This window comes from Colias philodice, chromosome 24 (genome assembly GCF_061535455.1).
Source record: "Colias philodice isolate Cphi_HAF_F1 chromosome 24, ilColPhil1 Martin Lab GWU primary, whole genome shotgun sequence".
Taxonomy (NCBI): Eukaryota; Metazoa; Arthropoda; class Insecta; order Lepidoptera; family Pieridae; genus Colias; species Colias philodice.
In genome coordinates, this window is record NC_143109.1 from 50686 (window position 1) to 67802 (window position 17117).

The 17117-nt window shown below is 33.9% G+C and overlaps 1 protein-coding gene across 1 annotated transcript; it reads right to left on the minus strand.

The window, feature by feature from the left end:
* Positions 1 to 14649: 14649 nt before the first annotated feature.
* Positions 14650 to 15480, minus strand: LOC149477579 (uncharacterized). Its single transcript, XM_089710474.1, has one exon. It carries the CDS (start codon positions 15478 to 15480, stop codon positions 14650 to 14652), a length of 831 nt encoding a protein of 276 aa, XP_089566600.1.
* Positions 15481 to 17117: the final 1637 nt, after the last annotated feature.

A 17117-nucleotide genomic window follows, 5' to 3' on the forward strand; every position in this document is an offset into this window, starting at 1 on the left:
CATAATAAAGATTTAATATTTTACAGATAATATGGTATAGAAACTACTACTCTATGGCCTATTTATATCGATTTGGAGAATGAAATAAGAAATTTAATTTTTTAATTTTTAGTTAGTTCGATGCCCAATAGAAGCAAGTGAATTTGTTAATCTAATAAAATGATTTCATAGCGATCGTGCCAGATGAATTATTATCGACAAAATATTGGATCAAACGGATTTTCGAGCAGATGTCATCTCTAAACATGAACGAACTGACAGTTTGATATTTGCAGCTAGTCGAGCACAGGGTTGTCGGAAAAAAGAGCTCCCAATCGATATTCTAAACGTGCCTAATTGGGATTTCAAGTGAATTCATTTGGTGACCTTTCAAAGATTTTAAGTAGTTATTTGGCTTAGCTATTTAAAAAAATAGTTCTTCTAAAGCTCAAGTAGCGAACGGCACGACAAACATTATTAATAAGCGGACTCTACCTACAGGTGAGGGGCTGATCAATCTTGTGAACACAGAGTACTTATTTATAACACTGTTGAATTGCACACCTTGGTGAGGTAAGTAATGCTCCATTGTCACCAAATAAAAAAAATCACGATCCACTCATTTTTATTTAATTAAATACAGCATTGGAAACACGCGTGTAAGTTGTGTCGGAAGAGTTGTGTGATTTGTATTTTTTATATTGGTTTAATCACTTGAATAATTTTCGGCCCTCATAACAGACCAACACATAATATATAGGTACGTTAATCTTGGAAGTTTTAGTATATGAAAAATTTTTAAACAGTAGAAAAAATTCGATCACCACGCAGGGGTTCGAACCCGCGTCTTTCGCCTTGCCGGGGCGAGTTGGTTGTGTGTATGAAAAACGGAGGTACCGTTTTTCATAGCAAACGGAAGTCGTGTTATTACAAGTACTACAACTACCATTAATAAGGACAGAAAATATTAGATGTAAGTACCTATTTATTATGCATGCGAATATGATATCATTATTTGGATGAATGGGTCATCCAAATAATTTCCAAACCTCTTTAATTTATCTTTATAAAATCCTGTAAACTTTTAAACTGTTACTTTACGGCTCGTTGCCAAACATTAAAAATAAAAATAAAAAAAAAAACGTTAGGCACGAGGGAGGCGCATAGTTTTGGCGGCTCTTGCGGCGCCGCGCCGGCGGAACAAAGCGCGCCAAGCGAGCGGCGCGTGGCGAACGGAGCGGAGCCAGAGCGTGTCCTCAAATATTTATGAAGCACTCAGAGGCGATCGGTTTCGCGCCGCCTAGCGCGGGAGCCCCCTGCCGCCTTGATACCGGCCTATTTGAACACATCCTCTCATGTACAAGTTATATAAGTTTTATGGATAATCTCTCAGTAATTTAAAATATCTGAAACAAGTGTTAGACTTCATAGAACTTACAGCTCTTTTAATTATTTTTTAAATAGTAGAGAGTTTGAATTACATCTTATTATTGTTTCTTACTTATTATATTATTTATTGATGTTATTTAAGAAATAAAACAAAAATATAATACAAGGAAACACAACGAAGAAACAGATAAGCAGAGGTTGTCACCGCAGCTGTCCCCTAGACTAGAGTTCGATTCGAGACGAGCGGCGAGCGAGGCGCGCCGCGGCGTAGAGCTAGCACGCGATAAATGTTGCAGCGCCGATGTTTTCATACACATCCCAAATAAATTGACTTTCGCTCAAGCACTACCGAATTGTGCATTATATATTATATACCTACATATCAAAATTTTAGAGCTACTTTACTTACATGTTATTTGCTTGAGAGGTTTTTATATCTTCTGTGAATTCCCGTAGCTTAGCTTTAAAAATATACCTAATGATGACCTCACTTTTCGTTTTAATGTTAGATGATAGATGGCATTACTTTTTATTATTCGTTAGATATGTACTTATATTATGAAGTACAAGAAGAGTACCAAGTGAAGTACTAATTGAGTTTTTAAATGCTCTAAAACTATTTGTTAAAGCACGAGTTCCAGCCGATAATAACAATAAATAAATAAATAAAATCTTTATTTTAATTCATACATTAATATGTTACAATAGATTAGTACAATAGATTGGGGACAATGATATAATTATGTGGGGATGGTGTTAATTAAAAATCCAAATTAGCTTAATTTAATTTATTTTTCCTTTATCGGTTACAACATAATACAACACTCTATTTTATGACAAATCACAATCACAGAATAGTTAATAGTACAGTCACAATGTAACAATCCGTAGACAATCATAGATAATAATCTTAGTTTACAATAAATGAATGAAGCTACTTTTGACAGCTGATAATCTTAACAAAAAATACAGATAATAAATATTACACATTGTGAAATATTTCATAATTACTTTATTTAAATAAAATAACCTATTCCCACATATTATATGAACGAATAACAAATTGTGATACATCCTACATTCCTAAATCGAGTAAACACAATAGCGAGCTCCAAAATACGCTTCAATGTTGTAATGAGAATGTAAAGCAGAAAGTTTAGCAACAAAACGTTCGGGTTGCTGAAGTGGTGGCTCCTTTGACCGCTCGCCCGCCGCCCGGAACGCCTTGCCAGAGATTATATACGTACTCTATTTACGGGGATAAACATTTCTGATAATTAATAGTTACCTATGCGTTGCAAGAGAGCAATGATTGTGATTTTGTCAATGGTTTCATTTATTAATCGTATTTTTAAATAAAATCGGATTTTATGTGGGTATGAGACGTATTTTACTATACTACTGCTATATATTAGCTAAAAATCTGTTCACTGAACAAATAGCTGGAATATCGGCTTAAGCTGAACGTGCAAGTCGCCGCAATATTTAGTTACAGAGAAAAAGCAAAAATAAACAGCGGAAGGGAATTGTAAATATCGTCACGTAGGTTATCTGCGGCGCTAGGCGTAAGGCGCGATATAAAGTGTTTCAAACCGAGACAATCTCTTTAGATTAGAAAATATTTCTCGGAACCGAATACAAGTTCATTCACTCCTCATAAATTGTTAAAAGACTTACTTGGCTTCGTATCAAATTCACTTTTTCAAAGAATACCAGTTTAACTTTTAAAACTAAGTTATTATGGTCGCAGAGGAGTTATAACTCAAATTTCATGAAATTAACTTCATAAAATGAGTCGTATATTTTTTTAATTTAAATGTAAAAGCGAACACCTGTTGTAGATATTGTGTTTAACTACCTGGCTTCTATACATATATATTATACTAAGATGTTTTAGATTTGTTGAGTTCAAACCGCACCTAACCAAACCCATCGAATGCCCATTTCACAATAATCAACTGAAAAATTGCTTATAAGCAAAATAGCATTCATCACAATCACAATTTTTACGGTGAGGATAAAATGTAGGTACTTTAAAATTGATGTTTTTTGTTGAAATGTTTGGCTCTTTTCGGTAAAAAGTGATTAGCTCCCATGACCCGTTGTCCTTGGGCCGATCCCAATAAAGGGGCACAGCAGCGATCGATGGACGATTTTAATTAAATAGCCGCTCCATCGCTCCAGCCGCGATCCCGACGGCCTTTTAACAACGTCATTGCTTTAATCATGCTCGGGACAAGATTCATTGCAGTGTCCATTTAAGATGATGCTATGTAAACTAAGAGGTGCCCGATCTAGTTGTGTATGAAACATAAATTGGCGACTTTCGTTCAATAAAGTTTTTCTCTTTATTGAAACTTTAGAGACTGAATAGAATTTTCATAAAATAGTGTGATGATTTAGAGAGGTACGAACAAGTATTTTTAAATCCGACCTTCAAATAAGTTGAGTATATTTATAGCGAATCTTTACTTTAAATAGGAAGTGTGGCGCTAGTCGCTACACGTGGCGGTGCTCAATGAATGTGTATAATGATGTGAGAATGTATAATGAGTGGCCACGAATAGTTCGACACATGATGTGTGATGTCTGATGTGACATCTATTCTATATTTATTTATTTATTTATTTCATAATAACAAGTAATTAACAGGTTTTACCCCAAAGCATTACATGTTTAGTTTAAAATCAAATAATAAAAATAAAATACAATTTCCATTAATTATCGACTTAAGAATTTAAAAATATTCGATTTATACGTATTTAAGGACATATTAAATAAATCTGTCTCGGGTAACAGAGCGAGCAAGTCGTTTACCAATTTTACTGAACGCACCAAGGGGGCGTTACGGCCAGACACAGTTCTTACGCCTTGCTGCACAGCAAGGAAATCACGACCCCGACGTAGTCCCAACCCAGAAGGAGCCGCTACACTATAAAATATGAACTTTGGAGGAATTTTAAAAGAAATTCGTTCGTTTATTATATTATTCGTTATAGTAGGCTACGATCACAAAAGGCTCTATTTTTATAGAATAACTGCATTGCAATGAATGATTAGAAATTATAGTAACCAAATCTGTCATTTATTTACCTATTTTTAATGCGATTGATTAAGTCTTTTTAAACTACTCAGGGAACTTTATGTTTAAATTGTTCTCGACATAATAATTTTGATGTAAGATTATACGACGATATACGATTACGATTATACGATTCATTATACGACAAATAGATAGAAGAGATCGCTACCTAGCGATAAAGACACCGTTTGTACATAGGAGTATATTTAACTTCTTCTATATTCTTTATGTATCTCTATTTCTTTTGTGTGCAATAAAAAATAATTAAATAAATAAGCCATGCCATTCCATTGATCGACCGATCTATGTAGCTCAAACATAAACAATAAAATTATATAAAATTCCCATGTCAGAAAATTCGTAGCTTAAGGATACGGAAATATGTAAAATGTTTACTGGACTTGTAAGTTGAAAATGTAGTGTAAGTGTCAGTACGTGGTCTCGTAGCGAGGGCAGGCGGCGGGCGGCGGGCGGCAGGCCGGAGGGCGCGGCGGGCCGCTGCTCTCTACAGCGCATTCCTCACGTTCCAGCTGCGAAATGTTTTCACAAATTTTCGCCGCCATCCTACTAATACTATCTCAGGCCACGACACTAGAGCGAGCGTCGAGTCAGAATGTATCTATAGTTCAGCATTGTAGTACGACCAAAGATACTATATAGGTATATGCAACATAGAAACAACTAAACTATTTAATTGAGTAAAAATTGGTATGTTTAAAATAGATAATTATTGAATTAGTTATCGTTCATTTGTTTCATAAATATAATAGGTATAGTATACATTTACTATTTATACGTAATGATATTTAAAAGTTAAAACACAGCGACTGCCAATCTTATGATAAGATATAATGCATAGGTAGCAAATAATAATAATTGTTTTTCTTCTATGGGAAAGTCAGTTGAAGAAGGGCCGCCCGCCCGTGCCTCCCGCGCCGTGGCCGCCCGCGCTGCCGCAGAATAATTGACGGAGCTGTCTCGGAATATTTCTGTTGCACAATTTGCCGACACTTGCTCTCTGCAGCTTGTAATGTGACCCGCGCTCTACATTTAAATGGACCTTCTACTTTCTGACAATTTTATTTCTGTAAGTGAATTGTCGCTTCACTTTGTATTCGTGTTTGCTTGTTATTTTACTTGCTGCTGCATTTCTTGTAAACTGTGGTTATAAGATAGGATTTAAACATACTCTATATTAGCATATTACCTCCTAGTAAAGACAAAGTGAGGCAAAGTTTCAAATTCAAATCATTTATTGCATACCAATACATTTATACATACATATTAGCAACCTTATGCAGATATTGCAATACAATACGTCATATTATATTAAAGTTAAGTTTTCTGGCCTTTTTAAATTCAATAATATAAAGATTTGCAGTTTGCACCAACATACTCGCTCTTATTAGATATAAAAAGAACGAAATTAAAATCCTAAGACATGCTCATACTATAAGACGATAAAACATTATTATATGTATATTTATCCTATTATTTTTAAAACTCTAGGAATGAAGCTTCACTACATAGTATAAAACAAAGTCGCTTTCTATGTCCCTATGTATGCTTAAATATTTAAAGCTACGCAACGGATTTCGATGCGGTTTTTTTAATAGATAGAGTGATTCAAGAGGAAGGTTTTAAGTATATAATTTATTAGGTTTTAAACAAAGCGGGCGAAGCCGCGGGCATAAAGATAGTTAAAGATAAAGACAGAGAGAATTTATTGACATTATTTAATTTATTGACATTATTTAAAAGAGCAACTATGGAGTTTCTTGCCGATTCTTCTCCATAGATACTGCTTTCCGAATCGGTGGTAAATGTTAAAAATACTATGTAATGACGATTCGAAAGTGCTACTAAATAGTAGTCTAATTGAATAAATGAATGTTTGAGTTTGAGTTTGAGTTTGAAGATAAAGAACAATTTGGTTCAATGAAAATTTAAATGGTAAGAAGTAACAGCATTAGGAACCAACGTCCTTTTCTACATAGAGTTCTGCAATGCAAAGATCATTTATAATTTATGAAGAAAAACGGTTGAAAATCAAGCAAGGGTTCTGTCTTGAAAAATGTACATGATAAGAATACAAAGAATATAGTTAGTAAGTGAGACGTGACCAAATTACGGAGTCTCTCAGTCCGCGAGCGCTGAATAACTTTAATTAGCCCGTTGTTTGAACGACCAACTAAAATTATCTTTTTTAGTTTGAACTAGCGAGTTAGCGACTGCTAACTGTGCTCCTCATAGGAGACTAGATCAGTACATCAAGTAGGTATATAAGCACATTATAATGTTAAGGGTCGTGTTACACGTATATTCGGTGAAACGCTGAGCATTGGATAACGTAAGCTACGTTATTCAAAGCGTACTGCAAGTAGATGTCCCAAATGTTTACATAGTCTTTTACTTTTTTTTTAACATCCTCCTTTAAAATCCTGTGCTGTAAAAATTTGTAGTCGATCATCGATGATGTTTAATATGGTTACGTATCCAAAATCTGTTTGTTCTTCTATTGCTCAAAATTATAGAACAATTAAACTTGTATCTTCTGCTTCCATTTCTTCATCGCAAATGGTTAAAAATATAAAAGTATCTTCGTATTCCAATTATCCATATCCATTTCGCGCACTTGTATTTCCAACAAACTCCGTGTATGTACTGGCTGGCACAGTATATCGAGGTGAATGAAGCGATAGGATTGGTTCTTTACAGAGGCATCCCTCGCTACGCATCCTGGCACATCTCTGGTGGAAACGCAGCCTAATGGTTTTAGTGACTTGTATTTTCATATTTTAAGGAGAGTTGAACGCGAAATTCGTTATAAAAGCTTTGTTATTAAATTGAGAAATGACTTCAGTCCTGGAAATTATACTTTCTCGTTGCAAACGATCTTAGATATTATATTTATTTTATCAAGAATAATTTTTCTCTTACCACTTAGGGATATGAAATAATATCTATTCATATTATGAAAGTTCGATTCTCAGACCTACCCGAATCGGTCAAGCCGTTTCGCAGGGCTTCAAATACCGCTTCACTTGAGAATTTGATACAGGTAACAGATTGTGCCGCTTTCAACTGCATGTCTTTTATTATTATGTATTTACTTATATTTATTTTTTTATTTATTTATATAAGGCACATTTACAGGATATAATCCAAAAACATTTACATCAACTTACTAAATTAAACAATATTAAGATTACAACCCAATTAAAACTGCACACAACATTTAAATCATTACAATAACATAAAAAAGTGAATACAGTAACTACATATACAGGGTGTCCCACTATTGGTATACTAAGCGCGAAGGGCCTTGTAGTTTTGCATACACCGATCACGTAAAAAATACTTAAACAACAAAATTACGTCAAAAATTTTTTGCTATTTTTTTTCTGAAAATCCATGTTTTCTTCTCTAGCTTCGCGCAGCCGGCGTATACCGCTTCTCTAATGTGAGCATTTTGTCTATGAAAACATAATCTTAAACGATAGCTCACGTGCTGGTGGCAAATTTGGACGGGTTGCTTGTTAGGGGTGTACAACATAGAGTTTTAAGAATTCATCTATTTGAAAAAAAAAATGCGACTGGAATTTTATAAGTATTTTTTACGTACTCAGCGTATAAAGAACTATAACCTCCTTTGGGCTTAGTATACCAACAGTGGGACACCCTGTATACCATCATTAATTATTAAGTCAAATGTTTTATCAATATATCACACAAAAAGTACTCATTAAAATAACAAAAATAATTTAAATTAATTATAAGTAAACTTGAATTTTATTCATCATTTAAATTAATATCTATTTTATTTCTAAATTGATATAAATTATATAGGAAAATATCATTATTGTTACAAATCTCATTATAAAGCCTACACATTCGGATCAAAGGGCTGTTCTGAGAGACCATGTTTTTTGTAGTTGGCAAGGCAAATAATTTATAGGACCTTTTGGACCGACTTGGAACATTAATATTTATTTTATCTAATAAATTCTCATGCAGGGCACCATTGACAATCCTGTGAATATAACAAAGATCGGAGTTAATCCTCCGATTCTTTAAACTTTTCATGTTAAATTTTAAAAGTCTGTCATCATACTCCTTAATACTATTCCTTAAACCTAATCTAATACACAATGATCTTACAAATCGTCGCTGGATTGCCTCAATTCTATCAATATGTATATTATATATTGGTGACCATACCGACGAACAGTATTCAAGGATACTTCTTACAAGAGAGTTATAAAGAATAATCCAAGAAGATGGACATTGAAATGGTTTGGCAACTCTGAGTATAAAGCCCAGAGCTCTGTTTGCTTTGCTACAAATGTGGTCATAATAGTTTCTAAATGACAATACCGAATCAAATATTACTCCTAAATCTGATACCTGATCAACTCTTTCTAACACGAAATTCTAAGAAAACACTTTTGGAAAATGCTATCACTTTACACTTATTAATATTTAGTTCCATACAATTATCTATAAACCAATCATGAATTTTATTTAAGTCATATTGTAATAATTTACAATCTTCTACGCTTTTTATTGCACGGTAAATTTTAAGATCATCAGCATAAGCCAAACAATTACTCTCTATTATATGAAGAAGGTCATTTATAAATATTAGAAATAATAATGGTCTTGAATTGGAGCCCTGGGGAACTCCAGATTTTGTGTGATAGGCAATTGAGCTGTATCCAAATACAGTAACCAGTTGCGATCGGTTCATAAGATACGACTGCAGCCAACGGTGCAGGTTGCCGTGTATTCCAAGATGAGCAGCTTTTATTAATAGAATAATATGATTAACGCGATCAAAGGCCTTAGAGAAATCTGTATATAGGGAGTCAACCTGCACCCACTCCCCAAAACAGGAACACAAATACGAAGTATATAATATAAGAAGATTTTAATTTGTTGATTTACCTGAAATGAAACCATGTTGATTAGGATTTAATTTGTGCTTAATACCTATGTTGCGTATATATGTTCATAAACGAGGCTCTCGTATATTTTGGCAAAACAACTAAGAACACTTATTGGACGATAGTTCGATACACAACTTTTGTCACCAGATGAAGATTTATAAATGGGAGTGACTCTAGCTATCTTCCACAACGAGGGAAAGGTCCCCTCACTGCTCACAAAGGCATTTATTATACAATAGTGAGAGAGGCCTGACTAGGGCCGTAGCACAGAGTTTAATAAAGATTGGCGAAATACCGTCTGGTCCAGCACATTTGTTAACATCAATGGTTCTAAACCTTCGTTGAATGTCATGATCCGAGAGCCTAACATGGGATAATGAGAAATTTGCTCCAGAAAAATTAGGTGTGTAGTCACTAGTAACGCAGTCAGAGTATACAGAAATACGTTATTGCACGACTCATGATGCGAAGCATCAGAGAGTGCTTTACGATCGAAAAATTTTTTTCGCCTCATTTTTGCAGCTATTCTTATTATTATAGCCTTGTTAGTTCACGGAATCAAGATATTTTGCATACTATTGTCGAGATAATTTAATGGAGATTAATCCCATACTTTTTAAAAATTGATTTACTTCAATAGAATTGGAAAAAAAACACCGAAATAGGTCAAAAAATTTTCCTGTCCGTCATGTGTGAAACCTGAAAACACTATAACTTGTGAAAAAATCCATCATTTGAGTTGAATTTTTTTTTTAAATATTCTAATCGACGATTGTAGGTCACTGAATGCGAATGATTAATTAATTCAGTGTCGTTTAATTGCAATTAATAAAAAACGAAAACTACAATAAGTTTTTTTTTTATATTTCATAATTAAATGAGCATTATGAGTCGTGCACTTTTGGATTTTCCAAACTTTATATTTTATATAATACTAGCGACCCGCCCCGGCTTCGCACGGGTGCAATGCTGATACTAAATACACTACAGAAAAACTGTGAACGTTGTATATAAAAAAATAGCGGCCCGCTCCGGCTTCGCACGGGTATAAAATAGATAGCCGGGCGGCCGGTCGGTACCACTGCAAACGCTACGTCCCGCAATTTTTAAATCTGTAATATCTTCGAAAATATTCACTTAAATCATACGGTGTAAAGGGCCATATAGATCTAAATTAAATGAACAATGTATTCAAGGTACTTAATTGGTTAAGGATTAATGCTGTATTGGTTAAAATCGCATCGAAAATTAGCCATTATTTGTCGTAAAAAGTAAATGACAAAAAAAAGTTATTGTGGGTTATCCATAAGAGTTAGACATATACCATCGCGGACTTTTCTGTAGACCTTTTCAATGTGTATAATACTTAGTACATTATTTTGATAAAACTCGTAGGGTTCAGCCTGCGTTTGCAATGTAAGCGGAAAAAATGTAATTATTTACGACATCACATTAGAAACCTCAAAAATAACAGTACTTTTCCACTATTTAATGGATGTTATTATACATATAAATTATAAACCTTCCTCTTGAATCACTCTATCTATTAAAAAAAACCGCATCAAAATCCGTTGCGTAGTTTCAAAGATTTAAGCGTACAAAGGGACATAGGGACATAGGGACATAGGGACAGGGAAAGCGACTTTGTTTTATACTATGTAGTGATTATTATAGCCTTTGTAATTTTATAAAAAATAAAAATACCCGAAGTGCAGGTTGTCATCATGATCGAATTTAAAAAGCTATTTGATGCAAACAAACTGTCAATGTTAGTAATACGGTTATTTCATGCCTCAGCGGCGGCGTGCGGCGGCGGCACTAATTCGGAGTTTGCAAGCTTTTGTTGCGCACCGGAACAATTTGCCGCGACTCACGTTACCTGATACATTGCTATTCTATTGCAAAAATACATTTTAATTAAGTTTTTATTATTTTCTTATGAGAGTCATTTCTTATTTTATGCTGTGCTAAATCTAAAAGATGTGTTTAATTTATTTATTTAATTAAGGTCAGCCAACAGTTGTTTACATCAACACATACATACAGAAACAAGAACACAAAATAACTTATATAAATGCAACAGCTACTTAAAGGCTAACACCACATGCATGATCTTATTTTTTTTTTTTTTCAAAAGAAAAGAAAAACAAAACGGTTATGAAAACAAAACAAGGCAGTTAGTTAGTACTAACATTACAGTTAGTTTACAATTTAAGTTTAAACAAAAAAAAAAAAGATTAACAAAACTAATTTTCTTAATAATCTAAATTGGATTAACATTATGACATTATGAAAGAATTATACAATATAAGCTCAATGATTTTAGATTAAATTAATAAAGTGTTCGTAGATTTTATTCAGGAACAATCTATGGCTATCAAAATTAATATCCGTTACATCACTACACTCATTTAAAATTTTAAACATTCTTAGAAGTGGCGAATTAGTACCAAGAACAGTTCTTCGTAATGGAGGGTAAAAAGGGGTAATACAGCTACGGGGATACCTATATGGCACGCGAAACCTAATTTGACTCAACAAACCGGGACAGTCAATTTTATTTCTGAGAAGTTTGAATAAGAAAGATGCATCAATAATGTTGTATCTAACATGCAAAGCACGCATTTTAAAATAGTTAAGACGCGACTTATATGTAGGCAGTTGTCTAAGCTTCCCAACAGAGAATGCTAAGTGCCATAGAAATCTTTTTTGTACTCTTTCTAGTCTTAGCATGTGAGTAGAATAGTGGGGTATCCATACGGAACTACAATATTCCAGGCTGCTTCGTACCAAGCAGTTGTATAAAATAATTTTTGTTCGGTCCATACTAAAATTTTTCGTATTTCGTAATACGAACCCAAGCATTTGGGACGCTTTTTTCGTTACATTCTCAATATGTGGTACAAAAGTTACTGATTTATCAAACAGGACACCGAGGTCCTTGATTGTGTCTACTTCCTGCACTACCTGGCTTCCAATATAATATTTTGACTGCACTACAGAGTTCTTTCTAGAAAATTTCAGATGGTAACATTTTTTTGGGTTCAACTGCATATTATTGAGTGCACACCATTGAATAAGCCGATTTAGATCTTCCTGTAGGAGACCGGTATCACTTGGTTTATCGATTTTTATGGCAAATTTAAGATCATCTGCATACAGAAAAGCCTCTGAGAAAGAAAAACAGCATGGCAAATCATTAACATAAATGTTGAAAAGGATTGGCGCTAAATGGGATCCTTGCGGAGCACCAGACGTAACATGATGGACATCGGATGCAAAGCCATTTACGACAACGACAAATTCTCGGTCTGTTAGGTACGATTGTAGCCAATGTAACAACGAGCCAGTAACTCCATAAGCCGAAAGTTTCTGTAATAGTATGGAATGGGAAATTTTGTCAAAAGCTTTACTAAAATCTGTGTAGATCACATCGAACTGCTTATTCTCATCAACACATTGCACAAGCGATTCAGTAAAGGTCAATAAATTTGTTGTTGTAGATCTTGAATGAATAAAGCCATGCTGTTGATCACTCAGATATTGCCTGAAGTGTCGTTGAATAAAAGTACAGATTAAAGATTCAAAAACCTTGGCGAATGTAGAGAGGATCGAAATCGGTCTATAATTTGAGATAACATTTTTTTTATCAGATTTGTAAACAGGCACAACTTTGGCTTTTTTCCATTCCTGTGGAAAGGAACCTGAAATTAGAGATTTGTTGTAAATCATTACCAATGGAGCAGCCAATGCCGAAGCAGTAGAAGAAATAAATAGAGGAGGGATACCATCAGGACCCGCTCCCTTATAATTAACGTTCAAAGATTTTAAAGTTTTCAAAACACAATCTTTATCCAATGTTGGACCTGTAAGACACTGACCACCTGCATTGATAAAGCTGAGAGAGGACAAATCATTGCTCGAGGTATCCTCGCCTTTGGGTGTGTATACAGAAGCAAAATAAGACGCAAACAAGTTACATATAGTTGAACCATCGGATGAGGTAGTATCTCCGTCAGTCATAGTTAAGGGATATGCGCTAGATCCACCACGTTTGGCCTTGATGTGTGTCCAAAATATTTTTGGATTTTTGGTAATTTCCGCTTCAATATTTTTCATATAACTATTGTATAGATCCTTTGCCAGGTTTTGACATCTTTTAGATATCAAATTCAATTCGATTTTATCCATAGGATTTTTATAAGATTTATATCGTAGTCTTAATTTGTTTTTTTCTTTTAATGATCGTATTAGTGCTTTATTAAACCAAGGTGGATACTGGCTGGCTAATGATTTACGGTACGGTACAAATTGATTTATCAAACTGTGTAAAATTTCATAAAAAATCTGAAGCATACTATCTACATCACGTTCCTCAAAGAGACAAGCCCAGTCTATATCATATAATCTCTCTACAATTTTGTCATAATCGGCTTTATGGTAGTTTCTTCTTTTGGCCAGATTATTGTAAGGAAGCTTAATTTCTTTAGTCAGTGACATATTTATAATGAGAGGAGGGTGCAATGGATCTACTGTTGTTAAGAAATAATCGGATTCAGTAACTGATAAGGTGCGTAGCGACGATAAAACAAGGTCTAATATACGGTCAGAAATGTTTTGGATGTTATTATATTGATTTAATATATTGACATTCAGAAAGTCCAAGAAGGTTTGATAAATTTTAGGAATAGAATCGCTTACACAATCAGAAGTCCAGTTAATTTTTCCTAAATTAAAGTCACCTATTATACACAAGGGGATATCAGTTGATTCTATAACTTTATTGCAATTATCAATGAAATGCTCTATAAGTGATAAACAAACAGGGGGAGGGAGATAAACTGCACAGAAAATTAGTTTGTTCATCGTGTAGGTTGGCAAATCTATAGTTATCCATAGATCTTCACATTTACTTTGCCATATTTCAACACGATTGGAGTGGAATTTTCTTAATACAGCGATTAATACCCCACCACCATCTTTAGTGTGGTGAAAGCCAGAAGAATCCCTATCTCGACGATAGACCACATATCGATCATCAAAAAGCTCACTGCTAAGAACTCCACTATTAAGCCAGGTTTCAGTTAGTATAATTATGTCATAATTTATGCAGCATAGATTGCAGTAAAAAGAATTTGTTTTAGTTCTGAGACCTCTACAATTTTGATAATAAATACTTAAACTATTGAATGTTAATGAAACAAGAGTGTCTTACGCATGCTAAAGAGATAACGTTTTAATATTTTTAATCTATTTTAATTTACTTAGACTGTTCCTGTTCTTAATTACCACATATTCAGTGCCTTCGCTTTTCCTAACAAAAATTTTACCGTTTCTTATCCAGACAAACTTATAGCCTATTTCCTTGGCCTTGATTCTTGTAGCTGCATGCAAAACCTTGTTTGCTGGGGATAGATGTTCCACAACGTAGACTGGAGATTTCTTCGCGGAGTATCCCAGATGAGCAGAATTAAGTTTCTCTTGAGGGTTGTTTTGGTTAAATTTAATTACTGCAGCAAGAATTTGATCACGGAGCCTGGTTGAAGCAAGTTGCACCACTACAGAACGCGGACGAGTACTGGATGTATTGTTTTTGGCAACACGTGAGCAATGAAATATATCCTTCTCTTGAATTGGACAATTTATTATTTGACCCAGCTGATTGATTGTATTGATAAGGTTCTCATTTTTGTTTTCAGGAAGGCATTGTATCTCTAAGTTGTTCGAGCGCGACTGTTGTTCTATGTTATTAATACGTAAAGAGAGGTTCTCGATTGAAGATTTTATCTCACTATTTTCTGTTTCCAATCTCTTTATTAATTCAGTAGAAGACTTTTGCATCCTTTCGATTTCTTCAAATTTTCCATTCATAAATTGCATTGATTGTATGATTTCTTTCATTTCATCTCTGACTGGTATAAGTTCTTTATGAATTGTGGAGGTAATGGTGCTATTTAGTTGCGCTTGAATCTCGCTGAATTCCAGTCTGATTATATTTTGTATAGTAGTACGTAATTCTTCATAATGTGGTGACGGAGGTGACGGAGACCCAGTAGCTTGTCTTTTATTTCCTCTAATCATGTTAATGTTACGAGAAATAGGCGTTGAGTCATTCTTAAAAGTTTTTGGTGTTTTATTTAAGCAACAAGGGCATTTCCATATTTTATTAGTATTCGATTTATTTGGAGATTCTTTTAAGGATAAACATGCATAATGATAATATTTTCCACAGGACGTACATATTATATGTTTCTGGTTTGCATCTGAATCACTTTCATTAGTACAACAACCCCACACTTCAGAACTCCCAGACATACTACTTAGTTTTATTTAATGTCCAATGAAATAATAAGTAAGTACAGGAAACAGCAAAAATTGTACCAAGAAACTCTGAGAGGTTGAATCAGTTAGGCACTTATCATATTAATGTATTTAACAATACATTAATATGATAAGTGTATACATCCATACATACGTAATTTATTATATGAGATATTGTCATTAAATTTACAATATTTGAATACTAATAATGTTAAAAAGTTACGTCTGATTATTTTCAATTCAATTAATCATCACAATTTCATACATAATAATTATTATTTAGTTGTAATCATCATCATCAATACATATAATAAAATTCTAGAAAAGTGGTGTCTGTACAATGAAAATATGTAAAAAAAAATTAGCAGGGGTTATTACTAAATCAATCCCAAACCCAAAACTGTCGTTAAAAAATTTTTTGTCTGTTTGTCTGTTTGTCGGTTTGTCTGTTTGTCTGTTTGTCTGTATGTTTGAACACGCTAATCTCAGAAACGGCTTATCCGATTTAAATGCGGTTTTCACTAATATATTGTGGTAAGCTTCATTTAACATTTAGTGTTTATTTCATGTCAATCGGTTCATAAATAAAAAAGTTATGACCATTTAAGTAATCACAGCGAACATTTGCTAAGGCATTCTATACATGAATTACTTTATTACGTAAATTATACGCTAAAGTTATTCCTTGACATGTCCAGATGATCATATCGAAAGTTCCCAAGCGTGGGGGGGGGGGGGGTGGTTATGCTGAGGGGGTAGTAGGGGGGGTCAAAGGAACTTTATTTAGATTTTTGCTCATAAGTCTAAAACCTGCACAAATAGCATTATGGTTACTTCTAGGTAAATTTTCTATATAAAAGGTCTTTGAAATTATGTCGTAGGTATTTTTAACCCCCGACGCAAAAAGAGGGGTGTTATGTCCGCTATGTGTGTATTGCGTGTCTGTCTGTGCCACCGTAGCTCGCTAACGGGTAATACGAATTAGATGCGTTTTTTTGTTACATTAGTTCTTTATTATATTATATAGGGGTAAGTGGGAATGAAAAAAACGAATGTTAGTTGTTAATGTAGGTTGTAGGTTATACCCAAGAGATATATCAAATGAAAATAGACGACATGTCAGAAACAATTAGTCAAATTTTATCAAAATCGGTTCATCCATTTATTTGATATAGGGGTAAAAGTGGGAATAAATAAATGAATTTTATCAAATATACTCAAGTGACTTATCTAATGAAAGACATGACGTGTAAAGTACAATAAGACATATTTTATCAAAATTGGTTCATCCATTTATTGGATAAAAGTGGCAATAAAAGTTGTCAAATATACCTAAGTGGCATATCAAATGAAAGGGCATGACCTGACGTGAGAAGTATAATGAGGCATAGGTATTT

What these genes read in the sequence shown, in the direction of transcription:
- LOC149477579 (XM_089710474.1), bottom strand. Translation starts at nt 15,480, where the DNA reads ATGATTAGAGGAAATAAAAGACAAGCTACTGGGTCTCCGTCACCTCCG.